The following is a 22,962-nucleotide window of genomic DNA, read 5'->3' as shown; positions in this document are numbered from 1 at the left end:
TCCAACAACACCCCGTATGGTCTAGATGGAGACGACGGTTGTGGGTCACCTAACGGTTTCCTGCTTCAGACCTGGGTTCGAACCCCAGTACGGGGGAATGTATTTTTTGTTCCCCTCTGCAGAAGGGGTGTGGTGTCATGAAGATGTCATGGGGGTGGGTGGGTGGGTATGTCATTGTTCTGAGATGAAGGGGGGGGGAAGGGTTGATATGCTCGCGCGGAAAGCATCATGTTCGGTATGGGAGTGTTCACGGCGCTATCGGGGAGTAGCTAGGGGCTGTTTGGCCTGTTTACTTGTGTGGAGACCACCGATAGTGGACCTAGATATCAGTAGGTGGTGGTAGTTAGTAGTTGGCATAGTCGACTATAGCCTACCCAGACTTTGCGGGAATGCGGATGCTCGGTTATGCCGAAGTGAAGATGTAAACTTGCACAAGCCATCCAGTAATACTATAGTGATCGCTGGCCCGTGCAGTGATTTTCTTGCCGAGGACAAACCTCTCCTTCATGTCTCGTTTTGTCAGCAGTAGTATTGGCCACTGCCTCGCCGGAGACAACATGTTCTCGCGGTTTGTTGGTCATGGAAAAGCTGATTCAGGGACAAGGCTTTTTTTTCGGGTACGACTCCTAGCTTCTCTGGATGATATTGACGGGTACAGGTATTCTAGGAAGACTGTGCAAGACATGAAGATGTCATCTCTGCGGGAAGGTGAGTTAAACGATGTATAAAGTGGTCGATATCGTAGAATGCGTATATCATTGTTCTTCCCTCGTTCGAAAAGCGGCCCTCGAACTCCAAAGCGAAGGTTGTTTATCTCTGTCGTCCCTCGGCTAATTGACTTATTTATCGCGAGTCAGCTTGGCAGCGCCCTAGATCAAGAAATGCCGCCATGAAGCCGTGATCAATGTCTGGGGCAAGCGAAGGACATGCTTTATCAGCACCAGCTGGCCATGAGAAAGATCTGAGGATTCTTTCGTTTGTGATGTAGACGGAACGCAATAAAGTCACGGATCATTATGAACATAGAGAATATAGAGGCTATTGTGTTTGGCTATGAAGATACATATGCGGAGATGGAGAAGAATCGAAGCTGAGTAGGTAGTATGGCGGAAGAGATGGAGGAGATGGAGAAGGATAGTGGAAGAGAGCCAATCTACAAACATGATGGATTTCTTGATTTACCACTCTGATTGATGATTCATGACAAGACACATTAAAACAGACAAGATCAAGAGTGAAAGAAGTCAAAGAAGGGGCCACAATACAAAGGCTGGTGAATGACAGATGACAGAGTACAAATTCACCCCCGGGGTTGCTTGAGTCCATAGTATGCAGAGTCCATGCAGTGACTGTGTGAGGAGATAGCCCTGATATTGGATAATCCCTGCTACTGTTGGCCGGTAGATTAAATATGCCTTTGCAGACCAGATAAAGTAGCGCCGTCAAAAGGCCAACTTCAATGGATATAGTCAATCTCTCTAGCAAATAGGACCAATTGAAACGGTGAGATCCAGCCCTGTACTGCGGGCCTTACCGTGTCGTGACTATTTAGCCTCTTGAGTAGAAGGTGCCACGAAAGCGCCCAGAAATATAATCGACTGAAACAGTCTCGTAATGCAACTCCCGAGAGCCACGAAAAACGCCACGCCCCCGTAGCGTCAGAGATAGAAGTCTTGCGTGCATGGCAAACATCCCTCTATCTGCCTCTATCGCACGGTATCATCCCAACGCGCTGTGGCTGAAAGTCCTTAAGACACTATAAGGACTCAGATTGCTCTATATTTTGAAATGGTGGTCATCAGAGCGTCCGCAATTCTCAACTCTGGCAAAAGTGCTCGGGGGGATTGTAATCATGCAGAGGCGAATGGAGGCTATAAAAGTCAGCATAAGCTGAACTATGCTCTCTCCCCCAGAGACTTAGATCCCCTGGCAACGAGCGAGCACTACGTGCCGTGAGCACTTCTCTCGGGTGGCCCCCCTGCTTTCGATAGTATTTGCTGCTCCGCGAAGCTGGCGAACAGGTACCGTCTTCTGGTAGAGACCTGTGACAACGTCTGTTCCTGGCTGATCAATACAGAGGTCTGGAGCCGGGATATCAATGTTATCAGACAAAAGTGCATACGCAAGTGGTTGAATGGCTTGTTGCTCGACTGTGAGAGCACTATAGGAAGGAATAGGAAGAGAGGATCGACGGAGACAGCTTCTACCTTGGCCGTTTGCCTCTAGGTATGTAGCACCTCCGTTTTTAAATTGCACAATCTCTTTTGGCCAACTCTTAACCAGAAAGAACTCTTATGAGATCTATAACTTTTGATTCGTCATAAAGTGTATATCTACAATGGTATCAAGTGCCGGTTCCTCAGCCAGATCCATAGGTGAGTATCAAGAACTGAGGAAAGCAGGCTTGTGCGCACCCCGACGACGCGAGTCATCATCATGCGCCCTTCTGATGGAGGTCAAAGCCTATAGGGACGCTGTAGTGGCTTGTCCGCGCTGATCATCACCTCAAGAGCGTGTACGGTACAGGTGGATAGACCGGCTATCCCCTTCCGGAGGGTCACAGTCCATCATACTTTCATTTCACATCAGCAATCGAGATGCCGTCTCACCCTGATCTCCTAGCCTTCATCTCGGCGATGAACTTGGCCTTCTTTGACGTGGGAATCACGTAGATCTTCACCAGCTCATCCACAACCTCCACCTTGCCGCTCGCCAAGATCTGCAGCAGGGGCAACTTCTTGCCCGCCTGGATCAAGCCGCCCGTGACAGTCTCCATGAAGCACTCCACCGTGTTGTTCGTGTACTCATGCTTCGAGTCCCAGGGCAGCGGGAAGATGTATTCCAAATGATCCTCGATGGTGTGCATCTCGGAGAACGCCTTGATGAAGTCCGTCTCCGCGTCCATGTGGTACAGGAGCACACAGGGGAACTCGAGGGTGCTCTCGGGCGACAGCGGATCCGGCGAGAGCTTGATGCCCGCGTCCTCCATCTCCGGCGGCGCGTCCGTCTTGCGCGTGCGGATGTTCCGGGCCTGGAGCGCGACGCTCAACAGCTGCGCCTCCTTCTGCCGGCGCTCCTCCTCGGCCTTCCGCCTCGCCGCCACCCGCTCCACCGCGGCTTTCCGCTCCGCGATCTTGGTCGCCACCGTCTGCAGGGATTTGTTCTCGGGATCGACGGCCAGGCCGCGCGCCGCCGCATCCTCCGCCTCGGGGATCTTGTCCAGAGCGAGCAATGCCGTCGCAGAGCGGTAGTAGGCCTTGACGTTCTTGGGATTGAGTTTCAAAGCGGCGGCGCAGTCGAGAGTCGTGGAGCGGTAGTTCTCTGATTTGCGGCAAAAGTCAGCCCAACTTGCTCCTCCCCCCACCAACCAGGGATCGTTTAAGAAATGAAGCACTCACGCAATTCCAAGTGACACAGCGCGCGGTTGATATAGCACGCCGCCTCCACCTCCTGCTGGAGTTTTCTCTCCGCCTCCTCATCCTCGGGCTTCTCCCACTTATCCTCCTTGGCCTGGAGCACCGCAATCGCCTTGGTGTAGTGCTCCTTGGCGTCGATCCACCGCTTCTCCTTGGCCGTCTCGTTCCCCTCGGACCGGAAACTCTGCGCCACCTCGCCGCGGGTTCCTTCGTTCTGCAGCGCGCGAATCGCATCCAGCATGACGTTCTCGCCGTCTATCGGCAAAAAAGCCGTTAGCCATGTTCTACCCCTTTGACAACCCCTTTCCTTCCCGATCTCAGACGCATACGGAAAGAGCGGGGCCCCGGGGGGGGGGGGGAAGAGATGGGGGACATACTCTCATCCAACGCCTTATCCATATCCGTCATGAACAACGGCGTCCGGTTCAGGATATCCGCCAGTTCGTCCGTCGTGTGCGTCTGCACCGCCTGCATCGTCGGCGGCATGCGCGGCGCCATCGGATCGCTGCTCTCCACATCCTTCAGGCGCTCGTGCTTGATGGGGAGAATCTCTTCTTCCGTTGTTGCGGCGGCCGATGCGGCGTTGGCGGCGCCATCGTTCAGGTTGAGCGATTCGTCAAAGTCGTCGGGGAGTTCTTCGATTTGACCCATTTTTGTTGTTTTCCGCGCCGGAGGGATATCGAATCTGAGTGGAGAATTCTGCGAGGCGCTGGGTCGGGGAGATTATGTGTGGAATGGATTTCGAGAGGATAAGGTCCAGACAAAAGAAAAACGTGTGATGCGACTGCGATGAGGAAATTTGATCCGCGGGGATGAGGGGTGGGTTGCGGAGACAAACGGTGCAAACCTGAGGGGAGAGAGAGATTCTGGCCGCACTGGCCCAACTATGAGGGAGGAACTACATCGATGTCATGGCTTGATATTGTAAATGCTTGGAGTTAATGAGCGATATTGTATGTGGTCCTCAAGAGGTTTTTCGATCATCTCGGCTACAAGTTTGCTTCTTGTATGTACAGAAGTGGCGTAAAACAAAAAGTGATCAGTCGCATCCGCGCAAACACTATCGGAGGCCCGCCAATATAACTAATTTATGCGATGTGCCAACATGGGAACATCGAAAAGCGAAGTGTCATGCTTAATAGTAGTCTTGAATAAGTCAGCTTCAACAGTTCCAGAGTTCATACTCTTGTGTTCGCTAGTATGATTCTTCATAGGCTACGTTCATACTACGTCTACTACTTACTCCTCATACATACTACAGGGTAACCCGATCTTTTTGCTTGGAACCCCCCAAGCCGTCATCATTTCATCCTGATATTAGCGCCGAGGATGGGGTGGATAACCTCGAGTTGATCGATCGTGAGAGTTATTTCGTTCTTCTCTCCAGGGGGCGGAATTGCCCTCATTCGAAGGGTTGCCGACCAAGTCTTCGATGTGGTTCAATGATTGAAAATGGACATGAGGGACGAATTGAAGTGAATCGTGGCCGAGGCGGAGGACGCTCGAGATTTGTGGAGGGAAAAACTTAAGCGGTTATTGAGGCGGCTATCGAATGAGAGGGCGATCTGCGGCGATCCTAGAACCAATACAATTGAACGTGATTTCGCATGATGACTGACGGCGCCTTAGGCCTGTGAGATTGACAATGGCCAGAGTCCGGATGGTACTCAGGTCTTGCTGAAGTTGTAATCATGGTCAGTCCAGTAAGCAGTGGGCATGCGTGAGATCAGGTGTCTTGTGAAAGAGCGCGCTCTGCGACCAATCTTCAGCATGGTCGGTTAATTGATGCTCGGCATATCACAGCCCGAGGTCCATTTCCGAACGGCTGACCGATGCCAAAGAGCAGAGCGATCTTACACATCATCCGATGATGCTGAGCTTGGGAAGAAGTTGGCTTGTCGAAGCCAAGAAGAAAATCATATGTCAAGCGCTGAACGATCTCGAAGAACTAGAAATGCACAATCTGCACATTTCAAGTGTAATCCCTTCTCTCGCCACGGCTACTGGCAACCGCAAAACCTGTCCCAGGCCCCATTGACATATGAACCTGGGGAAAGGGCCAAATATGGGGGCTCCATCATGCTGGCCGAGATTAAGGCCATCAGTTGAACCACTCAGGTCCAAGAACCAGCCGTCTCCATCGCGATAACTGGCCATGAGAATTTGTGAGAGCGCGGGTCGCAAGCCAGAAAAATGAACCTCGGCTTTTGCTTCTGAGGGAATTGGACCGCGGATCCAGTGATCCACACTCAATTAGTCGCCATCGGTCCGGTCTTCATGTGCCAGCGAGAAAGACAAAAGCGAATGCCAGTCATCTGAATTTCTCTTTCTTCTCCTGTTCAATATTCTCTCATATCGTGCGTGCTGGAGTCCTCTCCTTGATAATCGTTCGACCTTATCACTGTACCAGAAAAGAATTTGCGGCGCACGGGAACCGGAACCGATCAGTCATCCGCGCAGACTACTTTCGTTACCCCAGACAGACTTATCGGCCGAGATGAGCACCCCCGGGGATTATGACGCTGTCCGCAGAGACATCGCCGCCCAGCTAAAAAAGCCCGATTATGACGACGGAAGTGCTGGCCCTGTGTTTGTCCGTTTAGCATGGTGAGACTCTCTCATTGCCCAAGTCACTTTTCCATTGAATTTGCCAACTAACCCCATACCAGGCACTCCGCGGGCACGTATGACGCCGAGTCCGACACGGGCGGCAGCAACGGGGCGGGCATGCGCTATGAAGCTGAAGGCGGGGACCCAGCCAACGCCGGCCTCCAGTTCGGCCGCGCATTCCTCGAGCCCGTCAAAGAAAAGCACCCCTGGATCACATACTCGGATCTGTGGACGCTAGCCGGCGTGGTTGCCATCAAGGAGATGGGCGGGCCCGAAGTCCCATGGCAGCCCGGCCGCACAGATCTCGTCGACGACTCCAAGGTGCCTCCACGCGGCCGCTTACCCGACGGTGCCCTGGGGGCTGATCACCTGCGCTTCATCTTCTATCGGATGGGCTTCAACGACCAGGAGATTGTCGCATTGGCGGGCGGACACAACCTGGGCCGATGTCACACCGACCGCAGCGGATTCGAGGGACCGTGGGTCAACAACCCGACAAGGTTTTCCAATCAGTTCTTTAATCTCTTGCTGAAACTGGAGTGGACGCCGAAGAAGCTGGGCAACGGCATGTCGCAGTTTGTCTTTGTGGATCCGGATGCGGAGGAGGGCGACGAGATGTTGATGATGCTGCCCACGGATATCGCGCTGAAGACGGACCCGAGGTTCCAGGAGTGGGTGGTGAAGTATGCGAAGGATAAGGAGTTGTTCTTCGATCACTTCGCAAAGGCGTTCGCGAAGTTGGTTGAGCTCGGCATCAAGAGAGATGAAAAGGGGTTGGTCATCAATGCGGATAACGTCAAAGGAGGCTATATTTCAGCACCGAAGAAGAGTGATACCCCCACGGGCCCGCCGAGACAGTCCAAGAAAGAAGCTGTCCGTGCAAGGCTATAGATTTGAGGCTGTTTTGTCCGGTCGGCATGTGTTATTTTTGTTGTACATGGAATCTAGATTAGATGGATATAGTTAGAGTTAGCCTTCCATGCCCTATATGTGAATTTAATAGATGCAATTGACTGATACCAACCATGATCAACATCTGACCTGGATAAACAAGCCCCATAGCAGTCTTTCGCAGAAGAATAATCTGAGGGAAGGCTAAGTTGAGGTTGGGGGGAAACGGGGGATTTACAACGAGGGTGAAATGCGGGGAAAGCAACAATGATCGGCTGGAGCTGACTTCCCCTTTTACTCTATTGGCTGACTGCCTTGACTCGGCACTGTCAAGGGCGACATTAATTTCAGTTGTAAATCCACGAATGAAGGATAAATGAAAACTGAGGTAAGTAGGTACGTTCAATTACTTGTTGACCGGAAATTTCAGGCAACTTATTCGGTTGGAAATAACATTCCACCTCAGTAAAGTATCATTTTCTGCTAACAGTTCTCTGCTAACATTCGATAGGAAAAGTATGGACATGAATTTGGCCATTACTGTAGCTGCTGTGCATTTCTAGATCAGAAAAGAATCCAATCGGCGTACATGCTCAAATCAGAAGGCAAAACCAGACAACCTATGAACTGTTCACATCCCAACGGTAGTATCACTCTTCAACGGTCTTCAAGTCATCGGTATCGCCACCTCTAAAGACATCCTGCATCACTCCATCAGTACTTTCCTGCTGATACCTCACATCATTTTCAGCAGAGGCTGAATAATCAGGCTCATCGGAAACCAAAGACCAATCAATCTGCAGAGCGGAATTGTTCAACAGCTCTTCAAAACCACCTTCGATCATTGCGAGATCCGCCTCAACAATTTGGGTGTATGACTCATATTCTGGTGCCTGGACTGATGGCAAAGAAGCGTCCATGGCCATGTGACCGCCACTGAAGACTGAGAAAACTTCCTCGCCGATGAAGTCGCCGTAGCCATATCCATATGGAGATTCCGAGTATTGCACCTCCTCCTGCCCTGCATGGCTCGATGGTGTGATCAGCTGGCTGTGAGCGGCATCAACCTTGGGGAGGGGAACGGGCATTTGTGCCATCAGCTGGTTATTTGGAGTATGAGCTTCAGGGCTGGAAGTAGTGGTCGGTGGTGTCATTAGCTGGTTGCGAAGGGCAGGAACTGCAAGGCTGGCAGTCATGGTTGCCTGTGTCATCAGCTGGTGTTCAGGGTTATCCAGTTCTGCAACCATGTCACCAAGGAATTCAGTGGGTCTTCTCAAGAGCTCGGGTTCTGGTCTCCAGATCAACTCATAGAACAGTAGTGGGACAGACTTATTCTCCCACCAAGCTGAGGGCACTCGATTGAAAGGCTTGGGCTGAGCGTTGGATTGGACCATGATATCCGATCTCAGACGGCTCTCATAAGCACGGATATTTCCACTATCGTGCTCACCAATTTCAGTATCAGTCCAGTAGACACGTAGGCGGCTGTCATTGCAGTAGATGCCTCCTATCCACCTGTAGGACGCAGTACATACAGTGCCTGTAAAGTCAATGTATTCGATGTTGATCTCACGCGTGTGCTCATGAAGGGAGGTTCTGAGATCGGGGGCAACCACTAAACACAAGGGAGTGCTCTGAAATACCGTATCCGTATCCACGGAGCCAGGCCTTTTACAGAGGACACAATCCTCGCTCCACCGCCTTCCAAACCAACGACCCAGGAGATCCTGTATGGTCACTTCATTTGTGCCGGCGCTCTCAGCGAGTGGCATGAATATGCGGTGTTTCACAGCAAGCCCCTCGTCAACGAAGGGAAATTGGAGATGGTCAGGCAAACAGGAACACGCGAAGTATCTCTTCGCAGACAAATAGTCGAACTGGGTGAAGGACTTCGTCAATGCCATCCACGCGTCTCGCACGTTCTTGAGGGTTGTATCAATGTTGATGTTGAGTTTCTCCAGTTCAGCTTTGAGGCGAGTTATCAGTCGAGCGCCTTCTTCGTGGGTGCAGGTGTCCCAGTCTTGGTTTATAGCTTCGCAAAAGGTGAGCTCCGCTTCGTCGAAAGTCTGTCTCTCGCTCTCATCACACTTGTCCTTTGATGAGTCCAACCTCAACAGCTGGGCGACCACAATCAGTGCATCAAGCATACTCGATTCGTCAGACGACACGGGATCTCGACCATGAGACAGCGGCTCCCCCATGGTGATGTCGTTGTTCGAGTTCGTACCCTGCAAGACGGCGTGCTCTGTAGCTTCGATCTTGAGACAAGGTTCGGTTGTCTGAGCTGGATCTACAGGTGTGTTCTGAGAAAGACCGAAAGACTGGGCCGACTTGGTCTTTTCGTCGGAAGGGTCGTTGTGCGAAATCATCATGCTTGCGGGTTGAGCGGCGAGTGGAATTACTGGAAGAGACGATGGAAGTGAGAGACTCGAATCAAGTATAGTGCTGTTCTCATTCTGAGGGTAAGGTTGCAAAGTAACATTGGTACTTATAGCGCCACCAGTCGAGGGCAAACACATCCGGTGAATGCACAAATCTGAAAGAAATGGAGACGTGTCCAGCGGTCTCTGAAAGTTCTGCTCAAGCTGCATAACCGGTCCACTTTTAAGACTGGGGTAGTACCGACTGATTGGGATGCATGGCCGGTTGATCTTCGTTGACAGCAAACGTGGGCCCGCGTCTCTCGTCACGTCGAATAATTCGTTCCAGGTCTGGGGCTGATGTTGAGGGGCTCGGTTGTAGATAAGCTTGAAAATCATAGCGCCCAGCTGGTCGCAGGTGGCTTCGCCTACTATCAGATCATGATCAAAGCCCCAGTCCAGGAACGGCAGCAACAGCTCGAGATCCTCCTTTCTGGCATGCCCACCCTTGGTGAGCCCTGTATATCGTTTTCCGCCGATGGTGAAGTCCTTGGGGGGGTCAGGGAGGGTCTCCACAGCTAGCTTTTCAAAACGGAGCTCTGGATCGGGATACTGAATCTCATGCCATTTCACCCCCGGGCGTGAGATGGCAGGGACAAAGCGATCTTTTCGGCTCTTGGCCGGCTTCCCCGCACCGGCTTGTAGCTGTCCTTTGACCATCTTGCAGGCTATAGTTCAGGAGTATGAGTGATGGCGCTAACTCTCGCTTAATCTCGCTTGGGGCGGGAACCTTACCGGATGAAGACTGGCGTGTCTGGAGATGCGGAGGAGAACTATGGACCGGATCAAGTAACACGAGATAGAAGCGTGGAGAAAGAAACAAAAACAAGAGACAGGAACAACTTCAGAGGAAAACTAAGGACTGAGAAAAGACTTTGAGTAACACATCATGTATCCACTGGAGGGTAGTGAAGGAACAGAAGGGGTGAGACTTCTCCCAAAACAAAATTAGTGAAGTGAATTAGCTCAGTGCCAGTCAATGCAGGAATTTTGCTTGACAATCCATGTCCTACCCACTAAAAATCTAAGTCACTCAGGCGCATACAATTCAACTGCCTCTAAACTCTTCTTTGTTTGTTGGAAGAATCATAGCATGTCTGGTCTGAATTCATTCATAACACTCACAGCAAGACGGTGCTCTCTGTGTCCAGCTAGAGATCTGACTAGGCACGTGTTACAGGGCTACATACAGATTATTAGGAGATGGACTGGAGCAGGGTGAGTCTTTGATTATCTTGACTATTTTGAGCCTCTTCTCAACCGATATCTATCAAGTAGGTCATATTGCCCTTTCGACTTCAGTGTTGATCTTTTGGAGTACGTAGTGTGATGTGGGTGGAGTTGCCATGACAGGATCCCCCATAAACACTAGAGTAGAAGATGCGGCCATACAGGCGCCCAATAAAGCCTAGTCCCCAGAGAACGGTCGATCGAGTATTGAGGGACAAGCTACAAGATACAAGCATGAGAGCAGCTGAGCCTCTTCAGTCCTCTACAAAGATGCAGCATGGCTATCAACAGTCCTTCTCTATTGCTGAGACGAAGGTAAACTGCCAGCCTGAGGCATCCGCAGAGGTCAGATCACGTGCCCGCGTCCACCCCAGCGCAGGGCAAGTGACAACATATCCCGAACCAGCCTAGCGCAGCCCGTAAGCGAGCCCTCAGAACGACCATGCCAGATACGGTTAGTCACCAGCTTACCCGATCCCACAACGGGCTTGCGAAAGTCCCAGAGGAAAGAGATTGAGAAGCACCGCCAACGCCCACGACTTCACCCTCCTTCTCCCATCCCTTTCGCCTGTCGACAATTCACCGCGGTCCCGCCCCAAATCGCCCATCATGTGTACGTGCCAATCTCTCAGTCTCTCCAGATCCCTCATGTCCGACCATTTTTTACTCCTTCTGGGATTCCTACCTGGTTTCTGTGTCCGGTCGATGGTCAAGGAAAGAAAATCGTTTTGGGTGGCTATTTTGCGATGACGGGAGGAAAATTCTTATCGCTGCGACGGCAACGCATCAAAAATTACAAGCATCAGCTCGGCATGGAGGTTTTCTTGATTCTCGACAGACCGACCGGATATGGAATACGGCGTGGGAATACTTTGGGGAATAAACTCTGCGCTGGACAGACGAGGGACTGGCTTTTTATGCGATGAATGTGAACGGAAATGCTGATGGTTCTCTCGACATATAGCGCTTGTGTCCGGCGAGAAGACCAACTTCCAGTACATTCTGCGTCTCCTCAACACCAATGTTGACGGTAAGCAGAAGATCATGTACGCCTTGACCCAGATCAAGGGTGTTGGTCGCCGTTACTCCAACTTGGTCTGCAAGAAGGCCGATGTTGACCTCACCAAGCGGTACGTTTTCATCCTCCAGTCCTCTATCACACCCATTCCACCGGCAGATGTCGGGGCTACGGAAGATCCAAAAGAAAGAAGAGGAGGAAGCCGCGCCACCAATGCAACATCTTGAGAAAATGGGAGGAATACACCTCGGAGACCGAAACCCGCGCCCGCACATCTGGCCTCTCCTCTGCAAACCACTTCAACCAAATATTCCCGGCAACAGTCAAGGTTAATTCTTATCTTCATACAGCGCCGGTGAGCTCACCACCGAAGAGCTCGAGCGTGTCGTCACCATCCTCCAGAGCCCCGAGCAGTACAAGATCCCCGCCTGGTTCCTGAACAGACAGCGCGACATCACCGACGGCAAGAACTCCCAGGTCGTCTCCAACAACCTCGACAGCAAGATCCGTGAGGACCTCGAGCGCCTCAAGAAGATCCGCTCCCACCGCGGTCTCCGTCACTACTGGGGTCTCCGTGTCCGTGGTCAGCACACCAAGACCACCGGTCGCCGTGGTCGCACCGTCGGTGTCAGCAAGAAGAAGAACTAAGCATTTTTTCCTTCCCTGGGAGCTGTGTGTTTATTTTCTTTCTTTTTCTTGCGCGGGTCTGGGCTACTTTGGATCATGGGATTAAAAGAGAGTCGGGGGGGCAACTGTGTCTGAGATGCTGGTGTGATAATGAAAATTCCCCCCTTTCGCTGGGAATCAGACAAGGGGTTCATCGCGGCTCCGAGTCTCCCGCGAAAATGAAAAGAAATCATACCATCATGAAATGAATTTTAAAAAAAAAAAAAAAAAACCAAACTTGGTCCTTTGTCTTCGTATTTCGTAGAACACGCTACCCCATCCTGTAATCAGGCTACTCCTCGCATCTCATACCACAAGCTATGGAAGTATCTCCTTCAATCCACGCCGCTACTATTCTAACAGGGGGTATGTATGTGTCCAATATGCCATGACGCTCTATTATCATCACATAGTAAACACCTAGGGCTGTCCCTGGTTCCATACCTCCTACCATCTTATCAGCTTCCATACACCAGTGAACCAACAGGTATACCATCATCTTGCTCGAAGCAACCAACCTCCCCTCCCCCTTCTCCCCCAAATTCCCACTCACCGCGTGCAAGGCAGACCCCAACGGTCGTGGCGGCCCTTCCCTCCCCCAAGCCAATCTTAGCTGTCTCCAGGTCCCTCGAATCGAAATCCCCCATCAAACCAGGGTCCTTGCACCGCACCAGGGCCTGGAAAGTAGATCTCCACGGCCCAGTACAATCGCCATCCCACTCGTCGACCGCTAGATATCTGTCTTACCTAAACGTGCCGAGTTCGGCGATTCTTAGATGTGGTTTGGAGACTACCCTGAAACCAAATCTTACAGACTACTTCTCGTGCAGGGCAATTTACAAGTGTGGTAAAAAATTCCTTATTGAGTAACAAAACCTGATCATTCGATCGATTCTAGCAAATGTGTTCGCAGATGACAACAAAAAAGTACAGCAATCATGTGGTCATAGATCCCGTGTGCAAGTTGACTTCGAATGCACCACAAGTAAGTCATAAGATGGCAAATTGAAGGCTGGTACTACATCGCCGGCAGCAAAATGCAAGTATGTAACTTATATCAAAGAGCAGCAGTAGCAGCAGCAGCAGGTCCGATCTAGAACCATTCACCGCCCAACCAGCGGTTGAAGAACTCCAGGCTGGACTCGGGCTGGTCCATGGGAACCATGTGGCCACCGCCGTAGAGGCGCATGAAGGTGAAGTTGCCGTGGGACTTGACCTGTCCCACCTTCTTGCCCTTGTGCTCGTTGTCGACGATCTTGAGATCTTCCAAGGGGAGAGCGGCGTACTCCTTCTGGCCGGGCCACTCGAGAGCCTCGGTCCAGGCCTTGTTGCCAAGCCAGTTGCAGATGAAGTCGGCGTCACCGGCATAAATCAAGACGGGGATCTGCTCGAGCAGACCCGGAACCAGACGGTGGTAGGGCTTCATCCAGTCACCGTGGAAGAGGAAGTTACGGTTGATGTCGAAGTTGCAGGAGTCATAGCCGCCAACCTCAGCACCGACAGCCTCGATGACTTCGGGCTTGTTCAAGTAGTCGCTGACGTACCCCAGACCCTTGTAGCAGAGGTTGGAGTCGTCCTCGCACTTGCCACGGACATCGTAGACATTCTGTCCGGTACGCTGGTAAGGTGCCAGGAGAGCGTTGTTGCAGTAAATCGAGGCAGGCACGCAGACCCAGGAGCTCTCAGAGCTGTAGCAGGACTCAATCATGGACAGACAGCGGGGCAGGGCGTTGTCCATGGACTGGCAGGAAGCTTTATCCAGAACAGCAGGGTAACCTCCGTCACCGCAAGCCATGGGCCGGTAGTACTCGTACTGGGTCAAGCCATCGGTGAGACCGTTGCCAATCAGCACAGACTTGAGGTTGATGTTGCGCTTCTTGTGAGAAAGGATCTCAGAGGCAAAGACAGGGATGTAGTGACCAGCATAAGACTCGCCAGCAATGTGGAAGTCTTGCTTGGCATACTCGGGGAACTGCTTGAAGAAGAGAGAAAGCAGAGCATAGACGTCCTTGCCAGCAGCAACAGTGTCACTAACAGCAGAGCCACTGTAGGAGTAACCAACGTTGACGGGCTGATCAAGGAAGATGACAGAGGCGTTGGAGTTCCAAGAGAAATCATTGTAGATGGGCTTGATGTTCTCATTAATGCTGCTGGGTCCAAGCTCCATAAAGAGACCGGTCAGAGACGAGCACCCAGGGCCTCCGTTCAACCACAAGACAACGGGATCGTTGGCGGGATCGTTGCGAGATTCGAAGAACCCTTCAAAGAGTTAGTGTTGAATCCCTTCGTTCCAGGCATGTTTTTCACTTACAGTAGAACAGGTGCTTATCATTCTCGTTATCATCAAGATAACCGGTATATTGCTTGACGTTCGGGTCAATGTTGAGGGAGCTAGGGTCGGTCTTCTTGACCCTGAGATCGTAGGCTTCCAAACGGCCATCGATCTCCCGCTCCTTCTCGCCGTTGGCGCCGGTGACCCAGACGTCCTGGACATCAGCACCACGAACAACGTGGTCCCAGTGAGAGTCGGGACGACGGTTGTGCTTCTTGGGCAGAGAGAAGAGAGGGTTCTGGTCCATGCTCTCGGGGAAGCTGCTGGCAACTTCCTCCCAGAGTCTACGAGCATCCTCGGAAAGAGTCTTCAGCTGCTCCTTGAAAGCGTGCAGGGGCTCGGAGGAGCTCTCGACGGTCGACTTGATGTTCGACTTGACATCTCCGAGAACCTGCTGGAAGGGAGAGGAGACGGCAGCAGTGGCCGCTCCGACCAGCAAAGAAGCTGGAAGGACTCTCATGATGATCTTGGTTTACGTATCAAAGAGCTTGGGTTGAGTCCTTGATGGATTGAGGAGAGAAGGATGGCAAGGACCTTGCGGTCTGGATGGTACCTGGGAGGCAAGGTGCTTATCAGCATGGGCTATCAGGGCAAGACGGGTGTGGCTGGGGAAAGGGAGATAAAGCTTACAGCTCAGGGCAGTTGGAAAAGGATGGAATTGTAGCCGATGGAACACCAGCTACTTGATCCTACCGAGAAGATCAAGAAGAGAGAAGAACAGGTGAGGATGAGAGAGAGAAGGGAAGAGGGAGAAGGAGAGGTCCGGCGTTGGCCTGCAGATGACGCCTTGATAGCTGGGGGAGGAGGCGGCCAATCAAACCGCGGTGCCTTCCGGACCAAGGCGAGTCACGCGCCGAGTCACATGTCATGACTAAGCAGACTTCACGGGACCAGCGTCATCGCCCGTTCCTCCAATCACAGCTCCGTCAGGCCACTGCCTGCCTGGATGCGGGCATCATTTTTTCAGACGAATCCCAGACATACGCCTCTTGATAAACAATCCCATCCACCAGATACCCATCTTCTGTGGTTTATCTCTTGATTATACCAGCGGAACGCACTTGGCTTCTCCGCGAAGGAAGACTCTTCCAAGATGCCGATCAACCAACCCTCAAATCAGATCAAATTCACCAATGTATCAGTCGTCCGATTAAAGAAGGGTAAGCGGACCAACTCCTCTACTAAATATACCATATACCCCAGCGCGAGCGTCTGGAAATGCAGCCAGGGCTATTTTCCAGATCGGCGATCACAAGCATGAACCAATTTACCAAAATCCCCTTCACCATCCCGCTAACACCTCACCTTCTCCAGGCAAAAAGCGCTTCGAACTCGCCTGCTACAAGAACAAACTCCTGGAATACCGCTCCGGCGCCGAGAAAGACCTCGACAACGTGCTACAAGTGCCCACCATCTTCCTGTCGGTGTCGAAAGCGCAGACGGCGCCGTCGGCCGAGCTGGCCAAGGCGTTCGGCGCCGACACGCCCGCCGATGAAATCCGGCAAGAGATCCTGCGCAAGGGCGAGGTGCAGGTCGGCGAGCGCGAGCGAAAGGAGATCATCGAGCGCGTTGAGAAGGAGATTCTGGATATCGTGTCGGGCCGGCTGGTGGACCCCACGACGAAGCGCGTCTACACGCCCGGCATGATCTCCAAGGCGTTGGATCAGTTGAGCTCGGCGAGCGGACAGCAGCAGACCCAGGGCCCGGCGCCCAGCGAGACGAACGGCGACGGCGACGAGAACCGCGGCGGCAGCGCCGCCCCCCGGAAACCCCTGTGGACGGGGGTCGCGGCGAATAAGTCGGCGAAGAGTCAGGCGCTCGATGCGATGAAGGCGCTGATCGCGTGGCAGCCCATCCCGGTGATGCGGGCCCGCATGCGCCTGCGGGTGACTTGTCCGGTGTCGCTGTTGAAGCAGAGTGTCAAGGTGGCTGGGGGTGCGGGCGGTGCGAACAAGGAGAGGGAGACGCCGCCCCCCAAGGGTGGTGCCAAGGGGAACAAGAAGGGTGGGAAGGGGTCGAAGAAGTCGGCCCGTCAGCAGGACTCCGAGGATGAGGCGGGTGGCTCGGACGCTGAGGCGGCGCCCGCCAAGGGTCCCAGCAATGTCAAGGACAAGATCCTCAGCTATATCGAGTCGGTGGAGGCGCAGGAGGTCGTGGGCGGTGACGAGTGGGAGGTCATCGGATTCGCAGAGCCTGGCGCTTTCAAGGGACTGAATGACTTCGTTGGCAATGAGACCCGTGGCCGAGGACGCGTGGAGGTTCTTGACATGGCCGTCACCCACGAGGACTAAACCCAAGCATCTTTGATAAGGGGGTATATGGACCGCATTTCACCTAGAGCCTGTATAGATGACATGACTGATGACCAGCAAAACACCGGATATGAAGTGTACGAGAACCATTCTGAGCATCCATCGGACATGTAGAGTCAGCAGTAGGCTCGTCGCACTGCATAGAAGTAGCCCGTCCCATGCGACACCGACCGTTTCGGTACTCGCTGCCCTTCAACCACCCACCACCATCCAAGTATATATCCTCCGTCTCACACAGCAGAGCACTAACAACCCCATTCAACCCTTCACAAACAATGACCTGTGAGATACTACCGATAAGCACAATCCGACAAAAAGAAGAAGAAAAGAAAAACAAAAACCACCCCACCCACCAACATTGCCACCGATATACGAAGTCCTCCTATCTTCAAAGCCACCCCCTTCCCTCCAATATACGCAACAACCTCAAGAAAAAAAAGCCAAGCCCCAGATGCAACGCATGCAGTAGTTCATCTCCCTCCGTCCCTTCCCTCCCCAACCCAGATATTCGCCCCCAAGAAACCTTACAGCTCAGACTGCAGTTAGTTCAGCCGATAACCCTGCCTCTCTCTTCTTGGTTTCGTCATCTAGAATCCCCGCCTTTCCGCCCCCCTCCCTTCCGCCGATGCCGATCAGATAAACAGGTACTCCTACATAGATAGACAGTAGTTGCGGTCTAGCCAGGTCGACCGCCGGGCAAAGCTACGCCACCAGCTGGGCTTGGCATTTGGCCATCGTTTTAGTTGACCCAGCTATTTACTACTAGGTATTTAGTGCTTGTTTCTCTTTTTTTTTTATTTTTTTATTTTTTTTTGGATTTTCTTTGCACGCCTTACCCATCCATACCCAAGAGCCTGAACCCCAAGTGGCCAGGAATTTGGGTTGCGGGTGGCAGTCAGTGGTGGGGGGGGGGGGGGGAAAGGAAAGAGGGGAAGGGAAGGAGGGGCGAGGCTACCTGTACCTATGTAGGGTTGAGGCTATCAATTCTAGGTTCTGGAAGCTAAGGTTACTTGAAACATAGTCTCACTTAAGTTAGTTCCCAAAAGGCTACTAAGGCTAGACTAAGTTAAGAGCTAAACTAAGCTAAATGTGTACCGGTATGGGTATGACTATGTGGACTATACGGATTGAAGTCAAGATGATGCGTGATGTGCCGAATGCCAAGAAGATGGAATGGAGATGTGCATGTGGAGTCCTGGATCTGGGGGAAAGGGGAAAGGGAAAAAGGGACTGGGACTGTGAAAGGGGAAGGGGGGCAAAGTGGGAAGCTCTATTGTTGACTACGTTCTCTAGTCATTCATAGTTTTGCTAAAGGTGGAGTCTACTAAGTATGATTGTCTCTCTCTATTACGATTTCGACTCATATCTTTGTGTAACTCATACATGGGTACGGTTCAAGTAGGCATAGGCATAGGCATAGGCATGGACAGGGCTTCCCTACATGGAAATGGTGGCGAGGTCTGCAGGCTAATAACTACCTACAGGCTACGATAAGCAAGGATTAAAATTCTTGATTTCTTCATTCATTGGTCTACTGCACTACCTGATGACAATGTTAGTGGTCTGCTGGGTAGATTAGGTAGAGTAAAAAAAGGCCATGTAGCTTGGGCTGCTAATCTTTCTTCCTCTGCTTCACGAAGGTTGCTAGTAGTAGGCAAAACCCCCAAGCGAGTGAAGTACGGTAAGCATTTATGCAACACCGCCAGCAGCAGCAGCAGCAGCACGACCAAGCCGGTCGGCAAGAGAAACTTGACTGCAAAGGGTATACGCTCAATTGCAAATGCACGAAAGCATATAGAATATGCATAAGAAGCCAGGCGCTTTTCAACATTCGTTCGTCTCATGCGTGGAAAGTCAAATGTCAGCCGGCAGTGACGCTGGGCCAGTCAAATGCAATAGCCGACATGCCCCTCACGTCGTGCGATGCATGGACTCTGGACCCGAGGTCTTGGCTGATGGAAGTGACCGGGCGGTGGCCGGAGGATCCGGATTTCGGGCTCTCTCAAGGGCCCTTGTTGTTATGTATGCGAAAGGGAGTTGGCTGGGATTAAAATAGAAGGGTTGCGTGTAGAAGAGGTCGTTGTCGGTAATAGAGGCTGTGCTCCGTCTAGGTGTAGCAGGTTGTAGTGGAAAAACAAATGGATGGATCGTCGGGATGGCGGGCGCTCATTGGGTGAATGGCTCACGTGACGAGAAGCGAAGATCTTGCCGGAAGTCGATGCGGTTATTAGGATAAATAGAAGTTCTAGTAGCAGATCTGCACGGCGTTCAACGCTCGTGTCAGATCCTCGGGGGCAAAGGGCATGCAAGCGCCCTTGGGTGACATTGGAGGCGGCGATATGGCCCGTACAACCGGAGAGGTGTACCGGATGGTTTCCTTCAGTAGGGCGATCGGGTCCTCCTGCTCGAGTTCCGGAAGGAGAGTCATCAGGGACTCGCTGTAGCTCTCTGGATCCACGGCCGTCGAAGAGGTCGAGCCGCTGCTGTCTCCCTGGCGGCCTTGAGCGTACTCATCATGGTCCACGGAAATCGAAGCTATTAAGATGGTCAGATCGCGGTCATCCTACAAATCGCTGAGGCCAAGAGAAATGGACGGAGTTGACCGCGAAGAAAGTGAAGAGTTCCACATACCAGTCGTCACTACCTCCGGGGCCGTCGTTGGGATCTGATCCGGGGCCAGGTCTTCCTCGTAACATTGAGGTCTCAGGTAGTCCGGCAATGATGTACAAGGGGACAGCGATAAATCTAAAGACCGGCGTCGCTCTTCTTGCGTCCCTTGGAAAGACCATGCTGCGAGGCGCCGTTGGTGTTCGCGATCGAAGGGACCCTTGAATTTGGAGCGAGGAATCTCATGGCGCTTGTAATACTCGATCTTAATCCCGTGCCCTTTGGATTTGGATGAAGAGGAGCTGCTGCTCCGACGGAACACTCGTCGAACCTTCTCACGGAAATTCATTGTGACCGGAAGGAGAAGTAAGTAGTCGAGGTATGGAGGAAAGATATCGAGGTTGTGCAGGTGTGGAGATTAAGCGTTGACTCTGTTTAACTCCGCACCTCAAAGTAGTAACGGGCCTTTCCCAGTCGGGGATTGGACGCGAGGGAGAGTGTGCAAGCACAGACAACAATTGGAGAGATAAGCAAAGCCCGATCTCATCGTATGGCTAGAGTGGAGAGGGGAAGAGAGGGGAGACGAGAGGAGATGAGAGGAGATGGTTTGGAAATCAATAAAAGGGAAGAGAGGAGAGGAGAGGAGAGGAGAGGAGAGGAAGAGAGGGCGAAGTAAGAGCAAGAAGTAGCAAGAGAGGGAGGGAGGAGGGAGGGCTAAGGCTATGTGAACCGCAATGCGGGTATCTTAAGCAAGCAGCAGCAGTCAGTGTGAGAGACAAATCGACGACTAACTCAGAGGAGTAATCGAAATCGGGTGGACTCCATACCTATGATTCAATTCGAGGGGGGAAATTATTCCTAGTTGGCCACGAATAAGTATCGCTGATTGGCACGAGGCGATTCAAGACACTAAGTCACTTCTGCCGTTTAGCCCCATTCCGCTAAGCGCACGGCGATAACAGTTTGGGTGGGTGTGAAAGAGAAAGTGGGATAAGAACGATATGGAGAATTGGAGATTGGAGAGAAGCGAGATCAGGAACCCATTCCACCACCATGTAGAGTAAATGGTAGTGAAAGGGTCGAGATTCTTGATAATATTTGGGAATCGAGGGCATGAAGTGAACAACAAAATATAACAGATAAAAGAAAGAAAAAATAGGGGGAAGAACCTACCAATTCACACAACTCCCCTAAATTAATTCACTCATTCAACTGTTGTCTCCTATCAATTTCGCTCGCTTGACTTGCAACAAGGTGCTGGTGCTGGTGCTGGTGCTGGCTGTTGCAGCACTGGCCAGCCCTGACTCCACGGTTTTGGACCAGTCTGGTAAGCCGCGATTAGTTTACCACCCTTTGCGCTCAACCACCTTGCCCCGGGCACATCTGATTGTGCGGATGGGTAAGTTGAGATCCACCTGAGTGAGAAATGCGTGAATTAACACCGGCGACTAGCGCAATGTATGTCCGAGGAGGTGGGTTGAGAAGTGGTGGTGCTGCTTCTAGTACAGTACAGCAATGCAGTGAGTGATATGTCACTAATCACTATGCTACTCTGTAGATGGATGGGATGAAGGGCTTCTGGATGGATCTACTCCCATAATAATACATATGTAGTATTAGTATTTATTCTTTCTCCGCCGAGACCCCATTATTTCATCATGCATCGCCCCTCTGGATCTCCAAGAGTCCATCTGACCAGGATTATTTTTCTGCTCCTGCTGCTGCATCGAACGGGTTGAATCATTCCGGGGATTGCAGCATGGGCGTCACGGTGCCGAAGTCCGGTTTTTCCCACATCCTTCCAGTTTCCCCCTCAGGGCTGACTAACTATCCTTCTTCCCCCAATCACCGCGAGTCAGAGTGAGTTTGACTGACGGTCGGGGTTGCATTCGCTTGGACACCGCGAGTCTCGAGGTACGACGGTCCGGCAACAACGACCATGGTAGCGTTGCCTTTACTACTGGTTCTACGCCGACCTGGAACGATCCCGAGTCAATTCCGGTGCTGGGCTGTCCTTTGATAGACCCCAGTCGGGGCACGAGCTCTCCCATACCATTGACGGGCAAAGCATGCACCTACAGGTGGCCCATTCTGGTGAACGCCGGGTGGGTGACAGTGACAGTGACACTGTCCTGTACAGTACAGTGTGAACCGCACCCACCGGACAGGCCGAAAGTGAACCAAGCTGTATCCCTGGCATGGAAGTAAATGTGGCAAAATGGCAAACAATCCTACCCCATCCTTCTCCTCGTTCTCGTTCTCGTTCTGGTCCTCCACCTCATAAGTCCATATGGCCTAGGCTAGGCTGGGCCAGGACAGCGAGACGGAGGAGACAGACGCAAGGGTTTGTGTCTCTGTCGTGGCCGGTGCTGCACCGAACCTTTCCAGAAGGATGGCCAAGATGTTCCGATCGACGTGCCACCACCACCTATCTCATCCCTGCCAGGGATCCTGGTTCTTTTGGCAGGCTCTGAGCGGCCGACTAGTGTCCGGGGGTATAACAGGTGGTAAACCGACATCATCATCATCATTCTCCATCAACCGTTTCCTTTGTTGGTTGCGTGGCGGTTGGGACGGATTTTCTGAAGCGGGCAGACGACGGATTCAGACGAAACGTCAGTTGCCGGAAGGGGTCGGACGGTGGCACTGAGATAGATAACCCGTACCAAACCTCCTCGCCGTTCCTTCCGTGAGAGACTCTATCATAGATTTTGAAAGCGATAACAATATGTAATGGGAATCGCACATAGAGAGGGCCTAACCGGATTCAGTTGCGGTGACGAGAGATAATACGCGAATCAACGGACTGGGATGGCCGAAAAGCGCCGACTGCCCCGCTGGATGTCCCGAGGAGTTGTCTCCACACGGCACGGTACTTCCGATTGTTTTTTAGTATTGGTTTGTCTTACAAGCTTTCATGGTCTAAAACAACAGCCAGGCCGGCTGGCCCAATGGTAAGGCGCTTGACTACGAATCAAGAGATTGCAGGTTCGAGCCCTGCGTCGGTCAGTGTTTTTGATCCTCTGGCAGTTCATCAGGGTCTCTGTCTGTGTTTACTCCGCCAAGAAACAGCTTTTCTTTTTCTAGATCTAACCAACTCAGCAGCATGTTGTTCCCTGTAAGGGCGGCGTCCCGCGTAGGGTTGGGCAGGAAAAGAGGCTGACTGGCCGGGCAATGTTCCGATGATGTCATCACCACCAACCGCCCATGGGGTAACGGGGTTAACCTTTCAGCCTTCTAGAAGCCGCATTTTCTTTCCAGCATTATTTCTCTCGGGTACGAATACATAGGGTTCAATGACATGGCATTCAACGAGATGCACTTTCCCACTGATAATAGCATGGAGTGAACCAGGGACTCCCGAGAACAGCCTGAAACTGTTTGCGGGCTGATCCTACCCTCATCCGTCAGGTTGCTGGCCGAATGTGCTGGAGCGGTATGTGGCCATCCTCGTGGTGAG

General features: G+C 52.2%; 6 protein-coding genes, 1 non-coding gene and 1 pseudogene across 8 annotated transcripts; 5 read left to right on the top strand and 3 right to left on the bottom strand.

Moving 5' to 3' along the window:
• Positions 1–10: 10 nt before the first annotated feature.
• BO82DRAFT_t96 lies at positions 11–96 on the top strand (annotated as a pseudogene). Its single transcript has one exon. The product of its transcript is annotated as a tRNA-OTHER (tRNA).
• A 5,654-nt stretch (positions 97–5,750) lies between these two features.
• BO82DRAFT_352273 (peroxidase) lies at positions 5,751–6,989 on the top strand. Its single transcript, XM_025634645.1, has 2 exons — positions 5,751–6,023; positions 6,086–6,989. The coding sequence occupies exons 1-2, from the start codon at positions 5,914–5,916 to the stop codon at positions 6,915–6,917; spliced, it is 942 nt and encodes a 313-aa protein (XP_025494492.1). The 5' UTR covers positions 5,751–5,913; the 3' UTR covers positions 6,918–6,989.
• Positions 6,990–7,567: 578 nt separating this feature from the next.
• On the bottom strand, positions 7,568–9,997 carry BO82DRAFT_410424 (uncharacterized protein; the record flags this gene model as incomplete). Its single annotated transcript, XM_025639763.1, has 1 exon — positions 7,568–9,997. The coding sequence occupies one exon, from the start codon at positions 9,995–9,997 to the stop codon at positions 7,568–7,570; it is 2,430 nt and encodes an 809-aa protein (XP_025494491.1).
• A 1,179-nt stretch (positions 9,998–11,176) lies between these two features.
• Positions 11,177–12,329, top strand: BO82DRAFT_381799 (40S ribosomal protein uS13; the record flags this gene model as incomplete). The annotated part of the gene is made up of 3 exons (XM_025637883.1): positions 11,177–11,180; positions 11,532–11,697; positions 11,936–12,329. The coding sequence occupies 3 exons, from the start codon at positions 11,177–11,179 to the stop codon at positions 12,231–12,233; spliced, it is 468 nt and encodes a 155-aa protein (XP_025494490.1). The 3' UTR covers positions 12,234–12,329.
• A 956-nt stretch (positions 12,330–13,285) lies between these two features.
• Positions 13,286–15,324, bottom strand: cp3 (carboxypeptidase C PRC1). The gene is made up of 3 exons (XM_025634644.1): positions 15,214–15,324; positions 14,563–15,136; positions 13,286–14,510 (listed from the first exon to the last, which is right to left on the bottom strand). The coding sequence occupies exons 2-3, from the start codon at positions 15,041–15,043 to the stop codon at positions 13,345–13,347; spliced, it is 1,647 nt and encodes a 548-aa protein (XP_025494489.1). The 5' UTR covers positions 15,044–15,136; positions 15,214–15,324; the 3' UTR covers positions 13,286–13,344.
• Positions 15,325–15,604: 280 nt separating this feature from the next.
• On the top strand, positions 15,605–16,991 carry BO82DRAFT_352269 (guanine nucleotide exchange factor SDO1). Its single transcript, XM_025634643.1, has 2 exons — positions 15,605–15,743; positions 15,898–16,991. The coding sequence occupies exons 1-2, from the start codon at positions 15,677–15,679 to the stop codon at positions 16,872–16,874; spliced, it is 1,044 nt and encodes a 347-aa protein (XP_025494488.1). The 5' UTR covers positions 15,605–15,676; the 3' UTR covers positions 16,875–16,991.
• Positions 16,992–18,977: 1,986 nt separating this feature from the next.
• On the bottom strand, positions 18,978–20,195 carry BO82DRAFT_26681 (uncharacterized protein). Its single transcript, XM_025630956.1, has 2 exons — positions 19,527–20,195; positions 18,978–19,430 (listed from the first exon to the last, which is right to left on the bottom strand). The coding sequence occupies exons 1-2, from the start codon at positions 19,849–19,851 to the stop codon at positions 19,141–19,143; spliced, it is 615 nt and encodes a 204-aa protein (XP_025494487.1). The 5' UTR covers positions 19,852–20,195; the 3' UTR covers positions 18,978–19,140.
• Positions 20,196–22,439: 2,244 nt separating this feature from the next.
• On the top strand, positions 22,440–22,511 carry BO82DRAFT_t97. Its single transcript has one exon. It is a non-coding gene; the product is annotated as a tRNA-Arg (tRNA).
• The last annotated feature ends 451 nt before the right edge of the window (positions 22,512–22,962 follow it).

Source organism: Aspergillus uvarum, assembly GCF_003184745.1.
Source record: "Aspergillus uvarum CBS 121591 unplaced genomic scaffold BO82scaffold_12, whole genome shotgun sequence".
Classification (NCBI taxonomy): Eukaryota; Fungi; Ascomycota; class Eurotiomycetes; order Eurotiales; family Aspergillaceae; genus Aspergillus; species Aspergillus uvarum.
The sequence above is the reverse complement of the archived record's forward strand: the minus strand, read 5'-3'. Positions and strand labels throughout refer to the sequence as shown.